The following is a 16,277-nucleotide window of genomic DNA, read 5'->3' on the forward strand; positions in this document are numbered from 1 at the left end:
TGTAAGGGGACAGGGGTAACATGGAGATGACTTTTCAATAAATTATCTTCTTTATCTCCTAAATTTTGAATAGGCATGTATTACCTACACAAAAATTAAACTGATTTTTTTTTTTTTTTGAGACAGGGTCTTACTCTGTCACCCAAGCTAGAGTATAGTGGCATGATCATAGCTCACAGCAACCTCAAACTCCTGGACTGAAGCAATCCTCCTGCTTCAGCCTCCCAAGTAGCTGGGGCTACAAGCATGCACCACCATGCCTGGCTATGTTTTTTATATTTTTTGTAGAGACAGGGTCTCGTGATGTTTCCCAGGTTGGTCTCAAACTCCTGGCTTCAAGTGATTCTCCCACTTCAGCCTCCCAAAGTGCTGGGATTCCAGCTGTGAGCCACCACTCCTGGCCTAAACTGAATTTTCTAAAGTGGCAGTCTGGAACTCATGAGGATCTTAAGGTGCTTTGACCACTTTCTGCTCTACTAAGGTTGAAGTTCTCTCCTCTGAGGGCTAAGGAGCCACTGTCACCACAATTCTTGGAAAGAGCTGAAAAAAGAACCCAGGAATACATCTCCCTGGGAGCCTTCATAGTCCCCTCCACGTGCAAGTGCTCACATTGCTCAGCCAGGATCACTGCTGTCCTCCCTTCCATGGCCTGGCAATTCCAGGCCTCTCCACCTCCGTGCTGCTGCCAGATAAACCTTCTAGAAGCTCACCTCTGCTCATGTTTCTCTCCTGCCCAAACCCTTTTATGGCTCCCACTGTCAGCCAACTAAATCTAAATTCTGGGGAATCTGGCCCAGGCATTAGTATTTTTTTAATTCCTCAAGTGACTCTAATGTGTAGCTCCAGTTTGCAGTCATTGCCCTGGAGTAAAGGTATCCAACAGAACTTTCCTTGATGATGGGAATGTTCTGTATCTGTGCTGTCCAATACAGCAGCCACCAGCTATATGAGGCTACTGAGCACTGGCAATGTGCCTGTATGACTGAGGAACTGAATATTTAACTGGATTTAATTTTAATCAATTTAAGTTTAAATGTAAATAGCCACATATGTTGGACGGTAGAGTCTTAGAGAATGACTTTAATGATTTTCCCTTCTTTTAAACCAGAACCCTCTTTTTAAAAATTAACTTTTTAATTTTGTTATACACATAAACAGAGGAGTTATAAAACAGCCATTTTAAAGAAAAATAGCTAATACTACTGTACTAACAGCTAATAGCTAACACATAGTAACTAATAGTACCTACTGTGTGCCAGGCACTGTTTCAAGCATTGTATATATATCACATATATTGATTGATTTATCAACATCTCCCTTTACAGATGAGAAAACTGAGACACAGAAAGTTGAATAACCTGCTGCAGGTCATACAGGTGGTAAATGGTGGAACTGGGATTCGAACTCAAGTAAGCTGACTCCTCAGCCCACACTAACCACCCTCACCCTGTGGTACTGCCCGCTTTGTCAGGCCATAATGCCTGTACCTTAGAAGCTCACATTGAAGGAATCCAAGTTTTCAAACCAAATATTCAAAATCTAATATAACGATAAACGATAACCAATTTTACCAAACACTTACTATGTTCCATGCTCTGTTCAAAGAACCTTAAGTGCATTAATTCATTCAGTCCTCATCACAATCCCATTTTATGGACATGGAAACTGAGACTCAGAGCAGTTAAGTAACTTTCTTAAAGTTACACAAAGTGTCAGTGCTGGACCCAGTACTCAGACCCTGTTATCTCTGACTCCACAGCCCATACTCTTAACCACTCTGACTCCACATAAAATGCATAAAAGCAGGGCTGCTCTTTTATTTGGGGTGGCATGGGTGGGAGGGGTCAATGGAAACAGTTTTGAAAACCACTGGGCAACATAGCAAGACCCTGTCTCTACAAACATTAAAAAAATAGCTGGGCATGGTGGGGCGCACCTATAGTGCCAGCTACTCGGGAGGTTGAGGAAGGATCTCTTGAGCCTCAGAGTTTGAGGTTGCTGTGAGCTATGATGGCACCACTGCACTCTAGCCCGGGAAACAGGGGGAGACGTTGTCTCACAAAAAAAGAAAGAAAAAGAAAGGAAGGAAAGACAGGAAAAAAGAAGAAGAAGAAAGAAAAAAGAAAGAGAAAAAAGAAAAGAAAACCACTGGTCTAATCTAACCATCATTCTCTCTTCCATTTTACAGAGAGTGTAACTGGGGCCAAGAAGTCGTGATGCCAGCAGGTCACATGGTACTGAGGGACAAACCCCTCGACTCTCTTGGAAGTTAAAGGGAAGGAAGGGGATGTTTCCCTTGAACCTAATGAGCAGGTGAGGTTTTATATTCTTATTTTTTTTTAGAGTGGAAGAAAATTTCGTTTAGAAATTCTAGTTAAGTCACTTACCCAAAGGCCTAAAGCCAGTAAGTGGGCAGCAGAATTCAAACTCAATACCCTTGACATGCAAAACCAGGTTGTTTCCACTGCACTGCCCTGCCCCTTCCTCCATTACTCTAAAGTCTATCTTTTCCTGCTGCAGTCAACTCCTCCTTCCTGATATGTACAAAAATAAGTTTACCACTATCTTGCCTGACCTCACTCCTCCAGAGACTCACTTCAGAACCCTAGAGCCAGATCTGTACCCACAAGCCTTATCTGCTTTGGGGCCCCAAGTCCCCCAGCTTCTATCCTGACCTGCTTCCCCACACAAATGTAGAAACACACACCAGCATCAACAGAACATTTCACCAAGACCAATTTTGAATTGGTTCCAGGCTGGGCCGGCAGGTTGCGGGGGGCCTATGTCTTGTGTTGTTTTAGACCCTCACTACTCAAATTGTGGTTCTAAGCAGCAGCAACAGCAGCCTCAGCATCTTAGAGCTTGTTAGAAATACACACACTCCAAACCTACTGAATTAGAATCTACCTTTTAAGCAGATTCCCAGGTGATTTGTTTGCACATTAAAGTCTGCAAAACACTAAGTTAGACCTGAATCCTAGGGGAACCAGGCTTATGCCCGCCTGTGTAACTGACCCTCTGCAGCTCTTGGCTTGGTTGTTAGGGACAGCTGTGAGTTGGTTGATGATGTTATTGTAAGGAGAACTTGGATATTAAATTGCAACCAAGGCCTGGGAGATTACTGCAACAAAGGGAACCCTGGTCGTATTATTGCAACCAGCATCTGCATGGTGGACTGAATGAGAGGCCCAAGAGATTTGTTGGAATAAGAATTAAGAAGCCTGATTAGGCCTCTTCCACACTGGCTATTGTGATACAACAAAGTGGAGAAATGGGCCGGGCGCGGTGGCTCACGCCTGTAATCCTAGCACTCTGGGAGGCCGAGGTGGGCGGATCGTTTGAGCTCAGGAGTTCGAGACCAGCCTGAGCAAGAGCGAGACCCCACCTCTACTAAAAAAAATAGAAAGAAATTATATGGACAGCTAAAAATATATATAGAAAAAATTAGCCGGGCATGGTGGCGCATGCCTGTAGTCCCAGCTACTCGGGAGGCTGAGACAGGAGGATCGCTTGAGCTCAGGAGTTTGAGGTTGCTGTGAGCTAGGCTGACGCCACGGCACTCACTCTAGCCTGGGCAACAGAGTGAGACTCTGTCTCAAAAAAAAAAAAAAAAAAAAAAAAAAGTGGAGAAATGGGTGGGTCTCTTAGTTTTAACTAAATTGAGGTTTACTAAATTGGAAAATAGTTTTGAAACATGCTTGTTGCACTGCAACTGTGCATATTTATAATAATGGCCTGGACACTTAAAGAAACCTGTTGTGACACTGGATTTACTCTTGAAACATCTTTAAGAACTTGTGACAAGATTCTCTCCTAACAATAAGAACAACAGAGAAAAAGATTAGCCTGACAGAATCTGGACTATTACTCTGACTGCATTTCAGAGTGGAATGCATTGTAGAGTAAATACCAACTGGAATCTAGTTGCTCTGTTGCAACATGTTTGGATTTGCTGCGGAAACAGATCGACAAGTCTGTGGCTGAGGCCTGCATGGCTCTTTTATCACAACAGGACCTTGCAGAATGGCCCTACCCCATGCCAAAAGGGCCTGGTGTGCCTATGAACAGGACCAGAGGGACTCCTATCACAAGTGGAAACTATGCTGAGAGGCCACACAGTTATAAAGGCAAAATGCATGAAATGCATTGCCATGGACATAAGGACAGCCAGCCAACTGTTATGCAGGACTCTGGGAACCACAGGTGTCTTCTAATGATAAGCCGCCATTCCTTGCCTCTGGTGTTAGCATGGCAGTCATGTTATCCCATCTTACAATTGAGGAAACTGAGGCTCAGAGAAGTTCAGGGGATTGTCCAAGTTCTCATGACTGGTGAACAGCAGGGTAAGATGTGGACCTGGGCCTTTTAGCTGCATGCTGTAATACTTCATTGCAGGGAGACTTTGCATATGCTTTGAAGTAGGATCACGAAATATGTGGGAAGAAAAACATGCATATTTTACCTATTGGAACCTAGCATATTTTGTTGCAAATTTTTTTTTTTTTTTGAGACAGAGTCTTGCTCTGTTGCCTGGGCTAGAGTGAGTGCCGTGGCGTCAGCCTAGCTCACAGCAACCTCAAACTCCTGGGCTGAAGCAATCCTACTGCCTCAGCCTCCCCAGTAGCTGGGACTACAGGCATGCGCCACCATGCCCGGCTAATTTTTTTCTATATATATTTTTAGTTGGCCAGATCATTTCTTTCTATTTTAGAGACAGGGTCTCGCTCTTGCTCAGGCTGGTCTCAAACTCCTGACCTCGAGCGATCCACCCGCCTTGGCTTCCCAGAGTGCTAGGATTACAGGCGTGAGCCACCGCGCCCGGCCGCAAAATTTTAATGAACTGGATATGCTGTAACATATCCAAATGTCTTATAAGAGGCCATAGGTGTCTGGAATTTGGGCAAATACAATGACAGCAAATCAAAGATGTAATTACAGTAGTCTTCTTTAGCTTAATGCGAAGAGGCCTGAGTTCAAATGTTGGCTCTATCACTTCTTAGCATATAACCGAAGCCAAAATGTAGTCTCTGCGAATTTGGCAACTTCCTAATCATTCTTTAAGGCCCAGCTCAAAGTCACCAGCTTTGTGAAGCCTTCCCAGATCCCGCCCCACTTAAGCCCTTAAGAGAGGCGGCACCTGGCTCCTCAGTCTTCACAGTTTGTCGGAGGGTTTGGATTTACTGGCATTCTAGTGTCTTTTCCCGCTAGAAAGAACAGAGCTCATCTTTGAGGGGTTAGCTAGTCATAGAAACCAGTTCTCTTTTGCCAGGCAGTAGCATAGAGAACCAAGATCTGATGCACCCGGAACGTTGTGCCATAACCCCTTGACCACCTCCTGAGTACCAAACTCAAGCCTTTCCTCCCCAGCAAAGGCCGACCTGAGGGCTCAAATCCCCGACGTTTCCGGGACTACCCCCACAGACGGTAAGCCGGTTGAGGTCCAGGGCGGACCCATGTGCGCGCAGCGGCACAGTGCTCACGCCTCTAGCCCCGGGCGCCTAGCACGCTGCCAAGAACCGCGTGTGCTGAGCAAATATTCGTGGATTGGGATGGAGCAGAGGGCAGGGAGACACTACATGTAGACGTCCACACTTGACTGCGCGGGGCCGCGGGAGTGAGCGCCCCGCGGAGCCAGAGGAGGGGCGGAGGCCGCTCCGTCCAGCCGGGCGCCAGCTCCTCCCGGGCGGGCGGGCGGGCACCCTCCGACAGCGGGCACACAAAGCCTGCTCGGCGTGCTCGGCGATCGGCTCCTCATGTCTGTGTCGCCACGCGCCGCCAGGCGGCTCCAGGTTGGGCGTCGGGCTGTGGCAGGCACTGGGCGTCAAGAAGCTGCTCGCATCAAACCGCCGCGGGAGGGAGCGCGAAGGGGGGAGGAGGAGGAGTGGGCAAGGGAGGAGGGAGGAGGAGGAGTAGGGACCGGGCGGGGGGTGGAGGAAGAGGCCTCGCGCAGAGGAGGGAGCAATTGAATTTCAAACACAAACAACTGCACGAGCGCGCACCCACCGCGCCGGAGCTTTGCCCCCGATTCGCGCCCGCCCCGTCCGTGCGGCGCGCGGGCGGAGACGCAGTGGCCGCGCGGGAGCTCGGGCCGGGGGCCACCATCGAGGCGGGGGCCGCGCGAGGGCCGGAGCGGAGCGGCGCCACCGCCGCACGCGCAAACTTGGGCTCGCGCTTCCCGGCCCGGCGCGGAGCCCGGGGTGCCCGGAGCCCCGCCATGTCGCGATCCAACCGGCAGAAGGAGTACAAATGCGGGGACCTGGTGTTCGCCAAGATGAAGGGCTACCCACACTGGCCGGCCCGGGTGAGCAGCGCGGCCCGCCGCCCCCTATCCGCCTGCGGGCTTGGGTTGCATAACACCCGGGAGGGCACGAGCGCGCCGCGCAGAGCGGGTGGAGGTGGGGGCAGGGGGCATTTCGGTCTCCGACTCTTTGCCTGTCGCTTTCTAGCCCACCCGCCGGTTATATAATGGTGGAGGCGGGCGGGGTGGGGGGACGAACACCTGGCGAGTACGGCGTCCGCGCGTAGAGGCGTGTGCGCGGCGTGGGGATCCGAGGGCGCCGGTCACTTCCCGGCCCCCGGCTCCCGGCTCCGCGTGCTCAGTTCCGCCCCCAGCCCCCATACTCCCAGAGGTTTCGGGCACGCAGCCTGGGTTTGGGCCACTCGTGTTATTCCTCCCATGCCACCCCACTCCGGGACCCCCTTAGAAACCCGCAGTTTCTTCATTGTCGCCCCCAGTTCAAACTCTTCCGGGATAAATGGTTAAGGATTCCGGCCCAGAGAGGGATAGATGGAGGCGGAGTTCGCTTCTAGAAAACTTTGGTTTGGGGCATCCATAAGAGGTCTGAAGTTGGGAGGGTCGAGGAATGGTTGGAGGCGGTGTAAGAGGGGATCTACCTGGCTTGGAAATGATCCGCCAGAACATATCAGCCCTCAGCTCCATAGATAGAGGCCTCCAAATGCTGCCAACTCAAATTTGGCACTGAGGGTGGCAGGGCCCCTTTGTAGGGTTGGGAAGCCCAGTCCAGAGTGTCTCTTAGTAGGGGTAGAGGAAGCCTGAGTTCTTTCTCCCACCCCCACCCCCACCCATGTGAGCATCTGCCGCCAGAACGGCCCAGTCTCTGCCATGTGGTTGATTCAGCCCGCCAATATAAGTCCCCTCGCCACTTCCAGCACCTGGCCAGGTGGGAGGGTGGGGCCCAAAAGCCAACCGTAGAGTGTTCATCATGTTTCCCCTAAGGACTGAGACAAGTTAAGTAAGGAAGATGGGAGGTTACCAGTTGCTGGAGGAAAGTGGGGGTGTCACCGAGGCAGGGAGGTGTCAGTGCATCTGGCAACTTTAAAATAAGCTGGTGTAGAAGGGCCTTTGGTATCGTGTGAGAGCGTACTCAGTCCCCTAGAGTGTAGGACTCCGGTAGAGTGAAACCCAAGAGTAGAAATGGGTTGGGGGAGGGGACCAAGTGCAGAAGGACTGCCTTATGGCTCTGGGTTGCTCTTCTCAGAGTAAGTGTGTCTGTTCATCTGGCTCAGACACTGCTCTGAGCTTAGGAAATTGTCCCAGGCTCATTTAGGGTGTCAGGCCAACTTTGGGGCCACTCTGAAAAGTCTAGGAGACCCTTCTTTACTCTGTATCCTCTCCTGATGCGTGTACCTAGTCCCGCATGCCTTGAGCTCCTTGTTCCCTGAAACTTTCGGATGGATCAAATAAGGCCTGGCCTCTGCAATGGAGTGAAGTACAGAGAGAAGTGGGTCTCTATAAGTTTCCAGGGTCTCCTAAGGGAGGTTAGGGAAGGGGCAGTGTGAGGAAGCAGCCACGGACAGCCTTGTGTGTGCATATATGTGTGTGTGGCGTATGAACAGTGGTGTACTTTACCCTGAACCCTTTGATCCAACTGGCTTCTTGGCCCAGACGCTAAGGCCCTGATGGGCAGGGCAAGAACTGAACCCAGGTCTCTGCTGCCCCTACCTCCTGGGGGTGGGACAAAGTCCAGAGGCTGGGCTAAGCCCTGGGGAAGGGGGTGTTAGCTGGAATGTGGGTTGAAGGGAACCCCTTCTGGATCAGGTAAGAGAGAAAGGGGGCAGGGGTACACAGAAGGACACACACTGGCCCCTGTGAGGAAGACCCTCAGGTTTCTGGTGGCCTTTGGAGTGAGGGCAGTGCCTGCGACTGGGGCTGCCATCCATTTCTTCTCTTCACCCTGGGCCTCCACAAGGGTGGGACAGGGAAGGCAGAGTTTCTTCTGTTGAGGCCTGTACCTCTTAGATAAAGTTAGAATTGGGGTAGGGAGATCAGACTGATCTCAGAGAGGTACGGTGCCACAATTTGCATGTCTCTAGCTCTTGATTTTGACAATTGAGGGGAGGGTTACACCCAAAACTGTTACTTCCCAGACACATCCCCCTTGAGCCCCCAAAGAACAGACAAATCTGAGTCTCCTCACCATTTCTTGGACCCTGTCTTAGTCTTTAGAGTGGCAGAGCCTGAGGGGCCCAGCACCCCTGAGATGGATGAGGAGTAGGAGCCTTACTGACTGCCCCATCCACTAGGCAGCCAGAATCTGCAGCCATAACGAAGGCCACTGTGGACCTTTTTTTCCTCAATCCCTGCTGCTGGGGAGGATGGGTGATTCTGGGAGAGACTAGAAGGGCCCAGTGCTTGAGAGCCCAGCCAGAGGGGCCACGTGATAGGCAGGACCTGCCTGGAAGGATGGTGTGACTCCATCTTAACCTTCTCCTTTCCCTCTTCCTCCTGCCTAACTTCCTGGGGGATCTCCAAGCACTTAACAATTAGCGTCCAAGACTTCAGGGATTTCCCCCCCCCCCCTCAGGTTCCTTCCTCCTTTCTCTGCTTCCTGTTTCACAATCCCAGAAAACCTGAGGACCCCACCCGTCTTTCCTCCCCCTGCCCCCTTCCCCCTCCCTCAGCACCTTCTCTTTTCTGCCTCTTGGGCTTGCCACACTTTCCCGGCCCCAACTGTCTCCTGCCCCAGATTTTCCGGTTCCTGGGTCAGGTTGGGCCTCGGCCCTGGGTGTGGTGGTCAGAACTCTGGCTGGCAGCCAGAATGTGCCTTAGCCTCCCTAAGTGCAGGGTAGGTGATCCTGGGCTTGTTCTGGTTTGAGGCTTGGAGAGAGGTGTTCAGTCCTCCTTTCCCCAGAATACCTGAAAACTTCAGATTTCTTTTCAGACCTTGGAGGGTATCCATGGGCTCTGGAGGATGGGATTTCATGTGCTCTGGCCGGTCTGATAGGCTTGGGCAAATGCAGAGGGGTGAAGGTGGGGCTGGATGGGCCCAGGCCTGAGGAGAAGTAACTTGCCTGGATCCCTGGAATGGCTAAGAGGTAGCAGGGCCCTCCTCTGTTGGCTAGTGGAGGGTGACAGTGGGGTCCCCAGCACTATCTGGCTCCACCCTGACCCACTTAGTCTTGACTCATTTGTTCTGAGTCACAGCCTGGATATAAAGACACCGCCTGGGAAACAGACATCTGTATTGGGGTACAGGGCTCTCCTGAGACCTCATATCCTCTATGTCAAGGAAGAACAGCCTTTGACTCCCAAATGCACGACAAGACATTTCTTTTGTAGTTTAAGGGATAGAGGTGCTACTACAGAAGGGATTTCTCTCCCTTTTGGGGTAAGAGTTTGGGAATTCCATTAAGTGAATAGAGCACACCTCTCCTGGCCCTTCCCTGACAGATTCCTACAGTCAAGGTGAGGAAGGGGATGGAATGACCCTTTTGGGGCAGATGCCCAGCTGCCCAGACCCCTGTCCTCCTCCCTCTTCCCTCTAGACCCACCCTTTATGTAGCTAGAAGTCAGCAGGGCGGGTGTATCTGGTGTGTCTCATTCTATTTTTAATCCCATCTGTTCTTTGTTTCTCCCCCACTCCTGGGGCTGGGCAGCTGGTGGCCTCCTGGGTCCCCTGCCACACCGTTCAGCTCTGAGTTTGCTTTCTATGGGAGGTTGGGGTGGCAAGAGATGATGGCCAGGTAGCTGCTTTGCTTTGCAGCCTGTGCTCCTGGAGAGAACCTTAGGTTTCCTCATTTCTGACCCATCACCCACGCCACCCCTCTTTCTGAGCCTCAGTTTCTCCTCTTTTATAACACATTTACTATGAGCATATTAATGCCCTGGCTCAGATGTGGGCACTGTAAATGCAGAGATCAAAGTTCCCTGCTGCACTCTCAGCCTTAGACCCTTCAGTCCCCACCCCCACCTCTGGTTCCGGGTATACACAGATCCACCGAGAAGAAAAGCCTAGGGAAGGGCTTTTGCTATTATTGTCCTATGCCTGTCTCCTGGGATCTCTAAGCCCTGGAGGCTCTCATTTTGTTTTTTGCCTCCCCCTCTGAGAGGAGGGTGAGGAGCTAGCTGGTAACCGGACCCAGGTGTCCTGGCTGAGGACTGGCTCCTCCACGCCTACCCCTGCCCCTGGTCTGGCTTCCTGAGAAGGATCCCCCCTCCCTATACCCCCTACAGCGGCAATCCAGCACTAGCTGTGGTTTAAGCACAGCCAGGGACCCAGGTGCCAGACTCCAGGCATGGGGGTGGGGTATGTGTTAGTGTCCCCTCCTCCCCAATCCGGAGTGAGGGCCTGGGGGGGAGGGGCAGTCACATTCCTGGTTGCTGAGTGGCCCCGGGGGCGGGGTTGGGTTGTCATGGCGATGAGGATCGTGTTTGGGGGGGAACTGCGTGCCTTTCCACCCCCTGCTCACACCCCAGTGTCTCCTGGTTGTGGGGAGGGCCCAGTTTGTGCTGGCCCTTCCTGGGGGGAAGGGCTGGACCTCTGTCCCCAGAGGCCACTGGGCAAGGGAGGAGGTGCCCAGAAGCCTGAAGACTCCAAGTCTGGGGCAAGATGCCCCTCAGATTTGTGCCCAGGGCCCCACCCCTTCTCCTGGGTCTGTCTCAGCTCATTCCCGTCTTCCCAGCTTCCCTGTCTCCTCAGGCCCCCAGTTGGGCCCTCTGTCCCTGTCTCTGTGTGTTAATCACTGCCTTGGCCTTCCCGTCTCTCTTCTGTCTGCGCCTGGGGCCCCAGTCAACATGGCCACCTGGCCTCTGTCCGGCGGGAAGCCAGGCTGCTGGGGCTGCTGCAAGTGTTGCTGGGAATTGTAGTCCCCACCCCACCCCAGTTCAGCTTGGCCTGGGCTTCCAAGGCCTGGTCTGAGAGAGGCTAGCTAGGCCACTGCCTCTCCATTTCCCTGACCTCAAACCTCTGCGCCTCTCACCTTCTCTCCTCATGCCACCAGCACATGTGCAGCAAGGGAGCAAGTCAGGAGATCTGAGTCTGAGACCTGGCCCTCACTAACTTGCTCTGTCATTTTGGGCAAATCACTTCTTTTCTGGGCTCAGTTTCCTCATCTGTTAAATGAGTTTGACTACTTCAATGCCATTCAAAGTGTTCCCCAGAAGCCTTTGGGGGGGTATTGAATAGGTAGCCTTTTGACCTCACCCCTCCACTTCAGCCAGAGCAGTCTTTTTTTTGTTTTGTTTTTAGGAACAGGGTCTCCCTTTGTTGCCCAGGCTAGAGTGCAGTGGTGTGATCATAGCTCACTGCAACCTCAAACTCCTGGGCTCAAGCCATCCTCAAACCTCAGCCTCTCAAGTAGCTGGGACGACAGGTACCCGATACCATGCCCGGCTGATTTTTAAATTTTTTGTGGAGATGTGTTCTTACTATGTTGCCCAGGCTGATCTTGAACTTCTGGGCTCAAGCAAGCCTCCTGCCTCAGCCTCCCAAGTAGCTGGGACTATAAGCACAGGCCACCATGCCCAGCTAAAGAACAGTCTCCTTTTATCTGTATCATAGATTTATTCAGCAAATATTTATTGTGTACCTACTGTGTGCAGGGCACTGTGCTGAGATAAAAGCAGACCTGGTCTCTAACCTCAGGACAGATCTAGTCCAGGTAGTCCACGTAGACATTAGTTGAATAATGTTATTAATCAGTGTAAAATGGAACTGTGAAGAAGTGTTAGGAGAGAGTTTTACCTAAAGAGCCCACCGGGTCAGGAGTGAAAGGGAAGCTTTCTGAAATAAGTGTGATGGAGCTGAGGTTGGAAGGATGATCAGGAATTAGTGGATATGAGAGACTGAAAGGACAGCATGGTGGGAGCAGAAAGGGCAGCGTCCTGGGAGAGGTTGATGATAACATAGGTAGGACGCAGTACGTTCCACGATGTGGTCATTTCATTCTCAACACTATGGCGTAAGCACTGTGACTATCTCCCTTTTACAGATGAGGAAGCTGAGACAAAGAGAGGTTCAATAAGTTGCCTAAGATCATACAAATGGTGGCAGAGGTGGGATTCAGGCTCACCATTATGAGGTGGGCCCTGGAGTCCTGAAAAGGAATTAGAAAGTTTGAGGCAAAGGGATGAAATGCTTGGATGAGCATTTGGAAAGGCCCATTCTGGCTGCAGTGTAGAACATGGACTGTCGTGGGGCACCAATGGAGACTGAGAGGATAGGTATTGTAGAGGCTGTGGTTTTAGTCCAGTTAGCAGTAGGACAGTGGTTGGACTAGGGTGATAGCAAAGATAAGGGGCTTTGTAGCCAGGACCTGGACATGTTGGGGGACAGTATGTGTGCTGTCTGGTTGGTGAAGGAGGGGGGGGACTCTTGGGATTCTGTTGGGCTTCCACGTCTGACTTCATTTGAACAAAGTTACACTGCTAAAAATGGTCCAAAAGCCACCTTGCTAATCTCTTGGGTCTGTCTCTGAGTCTGGCTTTATACAAATGTGGCATAGAGGTCAGTGCCCCTGCCTCAAACGTGAGACCCCGGGACTCCAGCTCACACTCACTTCCTTCATCTCACCCCCAGATTGACGAGATGCCTGAAGCTGCGGTGAAATCAACAGCCAACAAATACCAAGTCTTTTTTTTCGGGACCCACGAGACGTGAGTAAAGGCCAAAGGGGCGTAGGTTGGGAGGCCACGGGAGGACCGCTTTGGGGAAAGAGAGGTGGTGATGGTGCCCCTTTTGTGTCGGGCTGTGCAGCTCAGGGGCAGTGAGGGGCTTGAGAGCACAGTCTCCCATCTTTCACCAGGGCATTCCTGGGCCCCAAAGACCTCTTCCCTTACGAGGAGTCCAAGGAGAAGTTTGGCAAGCCCAACAAGAGGAAAGGGTTCAGCGAAGGGCTATGGGAGATCGAGAACAACCCTACCGTCAAGGCTTCTGGCTACCAGGTGAGCCACCATCTGCCCCAAAGACCCCCTGGAAAGCAGGTGTGGCCATGGGCTTTGGAAGCCCCGGGCCCACAGATGATGCTTAGTCTTCAGAAACACCAGGGCTTTCAGGGTAGGAGCTATCGGGGTGGAGGGGAGGGGGGCTTCTTGCAAGAGGAGATGGGGTTGGGGTGTGTATAGCGTAGTTGTGGTTAGGGCCTTCTGTTAGCAGCCTGGGGGCAAGAACAGGATGGAGGCGGTAAGTGGGGACAGGCCTTTGTTGGGCCCAGTGTGAGTATAGGACATGGCCTTAACTCTTTCCACGAAGGCTTCCAGGAGGAGGTGCTCGTGAGCCGGGCAGGACGAGGCGGGAGGGTGGGGGGCGGGGGTTGGCGGGGAAAGGGTCCCAGCTCCCTTTGGGAGAAGTTGACCCGAGGTTTTGCCTCCTGCTCCAGCCCTCCCCCCTCCTGCACAGAGCCCTGCCTGCCCGGCCAGTGGGTTTACCCCGGGGCTAATCCGACAGAGGTGGGTCTCAAATCACTCGTGAGACTGGGCACCTGGGTGGGGGTGGGGGAGAGGTGGGAAAAGGAAGGAGTGAGTGGCCGAGGGAGGGGTCTGGGGAGGGGGCCCAGCATGGCAGCCACTGGTGCCACTCAACCTCTGATGTCTCTGCCGCAGTCCTCCCAGAAAAAGAGCTGCGTGGAAGAGCCTGAGCCGGAGCCCGAAGCCGCAGAGGGTGACGGGGATAAGAAGGGGAATGCGGAGGGTAGCAGTGATGAGGAAGGGAAGCTGGTCATCGATGAGCCAGCCAAGGAGAAGAACGAGAAGGGGGCGCTGAAGAGGAGAGCAGGGGACCTGCTAGAGGTAACTGCTGCCTGCTGGGGCCTGGGCCACTGGAGTATCCTCAGCAGGGTGTCCCTACGCTCCTATTTCAGGGAGAACTTGGTCTGAGATAGATCTAGCCCCTAGTCTTGGGGAGTCCCCAGCTGAGCAGATGGAACACAGAAGGCGTTGTAGCCAGTACAGGGCTGGGGAAGGACTAAGGGTGTCAGCCCAGGAGGGAGCCTCTGAGGAGAGGAATGGGGGCACAGATAGGTGGCTGGTATCCTCTGTCTCCGGCCTCAGCCCACCTTGTCTCTGACGTTCCTGCCCAGGACTCCCCTAAACGTCCCAAGGAGGCAGAAGACCCTGAAGGGGAAGAGAAGGAGGCAGCCAGCTTGGAGAGTGAGAGGCCCCTCCCTGTGGAGGTGGAGAAGAATAGCACCCCCTCTGAGCCTGGCTCTGGCCGGGGACCTCCTCAGGAGGAGGAAGAAGAAGAGGAAGAAGAGGAAGAGGCTGCCAAGGAAGATGCTGAGGCCCCAGGCGTCAGAGATCATGAGAGGTGAGTGAGCCTCCTGCCCTCTTGGCAGCTGGGCTGAGAGGGCCCGGCCATTGCGGAGAGGAGAAGGGCCTGCAGTGGTCAGCCTCTTGGGAGGCAGGGTGGGCTCTCCCAGGAGACCGGCACTGGCTGGGGCAAGGCCAAGCCAAGGCCACACTATTAACCCTTCTCTCCTCCAACCCTCCCCTGCAGCCTGTAGCCACCAATGTTTCAAGAGGAGCCCCCACCCCGTTCCTGCTGCTGTCTGGGTGCTACTGGGGAAACTGGCCATGGCCTGCAAACTGGGAACCCCTTTCCCACCCCAACCCGCTCTCCTCTTCCACTCACTTTCCACACCTCAAGCCCATCATCCCCTGGAGATTGACCTGGATGGGGTAGGCCACCTGGCCCTCACCTCTAGGTCCTTACACCCCTATGATCTGAGTCAGGGCCATGTCTTCTGCTCCCTGGGATGAGATCAGGCCATTGGGTTCCAGGCTTGGAGCTGTTTTCTAGGGCTTCTTTTGGAGCCTAGATCAGCTGTTTCCACCTCCTGACACCCTTCTCCCCCTCCCCCAAGCATCCTGGACCTCTGGGTTGGGATCAGAGGTAGGAGTGGAAGGGATGGAGCATAAACAGCAGGATGGGCTTCTGGGGCCTGGGAGGAGCATCCTCAAGTAGGGGGTTGGCACAGGAGGGCAGCATCTTCTTGAGCTCCTGTCGTCTCCCACACCTATTATCCCAGCTGCCTGGATTCAGGGAAAGTGGGACAGCTTGTGGGGGAGGGGCTCCCTTCCGTAAATTCTCCATAATTTGGCAACACTCATACTTCCTTTTGCTGACCCCAGGAGTTCTGGGAGTTGTAGTTTATCATCAAAAGATTTTGGGGCTTCCAAGTTTGGGCCAAGGGCCTGAGATCTAAAGGGTTGGCTTTACCCATTTGGGTGGGAGTATTGAGCAGTATCTGTGCCCCTTTGGATTTCCGGAGCCAGAGATAAGATGCCCTGGGGAGACCCCTGGCTGCGCTTTCCCTTTCCCCACAGTGCTCAAGGCCAGATTAGTCATATATATCACCCAGACATAAAGGAAAAGACACATTTTTTAGGAAATGTTTTTAATAAAAGAAAATTACAAAAAAAAATTTTAAAGACCCCCTTAACCCTTTGTGTGCTCCCCATTCTCCTATCTTCCCCACCATTGCCCCCATTTCTGAGGTGCACTGGGAGGCTCCCCTTCTATTTGGGGCTTGATGACTTACTTTCTTTTTGTAGCTGGGGCTTTGGTGTTTCTTCCAGTGTCATTTCCCATCCACATACCCCCACTGGTCCCCCTCAGTGTTGTCACCAGATCCGATTTGTAACCTGCTGAGAGGACAGAGGGAAGTAAGTGCCCTCTCTCACCCTCTTCCTAGTGGTCTCTCTATGCCTCTCTTTGTCTCTTGTCTCTTTTACCCTGGCCCCTCTCCCTCGGGCTCTGATGAAAAATTGCTGACTGTAGCTTTGGAAGTTTAGCTCTGAGAACCGTAGACGATTTCAGTTCTAGGAAAATAAAAACCGTTGATTACTATATTGGATTCTGACTGATTCTTTGGGGGCATGTTGGTTAACTTTGAAGAGAGGGAGTGGGGGAAGGGAATGCAGATCATCTCAGTTTGAAGTAGGGGGTGCCAGCCTCCATTCCCAGCCTATTGGAAATCCAAAATTCTACCTGTGGGCAGAGTCCTAGAATAAACCACACCATTCATTCTACCCCTTCTGC

The 16,277-nt window shown here is 52.5% G+C and overlaps 1 protein-coding gene across 3 annotated transcripts; it reads left to right on the forward strand.

Moving 5' to 3' along the window:
* Window positions 1-5,421: 5,421 nt before the first annotated feature.
* Window positions 5,422-16,087, forward strand: HDGF (heparin binding growth factor). Of its 3 annotated transcripts, none has more exons than XM_069480389.1 (6): window positions 5,422-5,614; window positions 12,819-12,895; window positions 13,045-13,183; window positions 13,841-14,026; window positions 14,317-14,543; window positions 14,733-16,087. In XM_069480389.1, the coding sequence occupies exons 2-6, from the start codon at window positions 12,828-12,830 to the stop codon at window positions 14,737-14,739; spliced, it is 627 nt and encodes a 208-aa protein (XP_069336490.1). In that variant the 5' UTR covers window positions 5,422-5,614; window positions 12,819-12,827; the 3' UTR covers window positions 14,740-16,087. The 3 variants fall into 3 exon arrangements, with proteins under 3 accessions (XP_069336490.1, XP_069336489.1, XP_069336491.1); XM_069480388.1 differs by lacking the exon at window positions 5,422-5,614 and adding an exon at window positions 5,920-6,301; XM_069480390.1 differs by lacking the exon at window positions 5,422-5,614 and adding an exon at window positions 6,351-6,395.
* The last annotated feature ends 190 nt before the right edge of the window (window positions 16,088-16,277 follow it).

Source organism: Eulemur rufifrons, chromosome 8, assembly GCF_041146395.1.
Source record: "Eulemur rufifrons isolate Redbay chromosome 8, OSU_ERuf_1, whole genome shotgun sequence".
Classification (NCBI taxonomy): Eukaryota; Metazoa; Chordata; class Mammalia; order Primates; family Lemuridae; genus Eulemur; species Eulemur rufifrons.

Excerpts from the sequence above, each read along its gene's own strand:
- HDGF (XM_069480388.1), top strand. The coding sequence starts at position 6,215 with ATGTCGCGATCCAACCGGCAGAAGGAGTACAAATGCGGGGACCTGGTG. Across the intron at positions 6,302-12,818 it reads ACCCACACTGGCCGGCCCGG|ATTGACGAGATGCCTGAAGC; the intron begins GTGAGCAGCGCG and ends TCTCACCCCCAG. Across the intron at positions 14,027-14,316 it reads GAGCAGGGGACCTGCTAGAG|GACTCCCCTAAACGTCCCAA; the intron begins GTAACTGCTGCC and ends GTTCCTGCCCAG.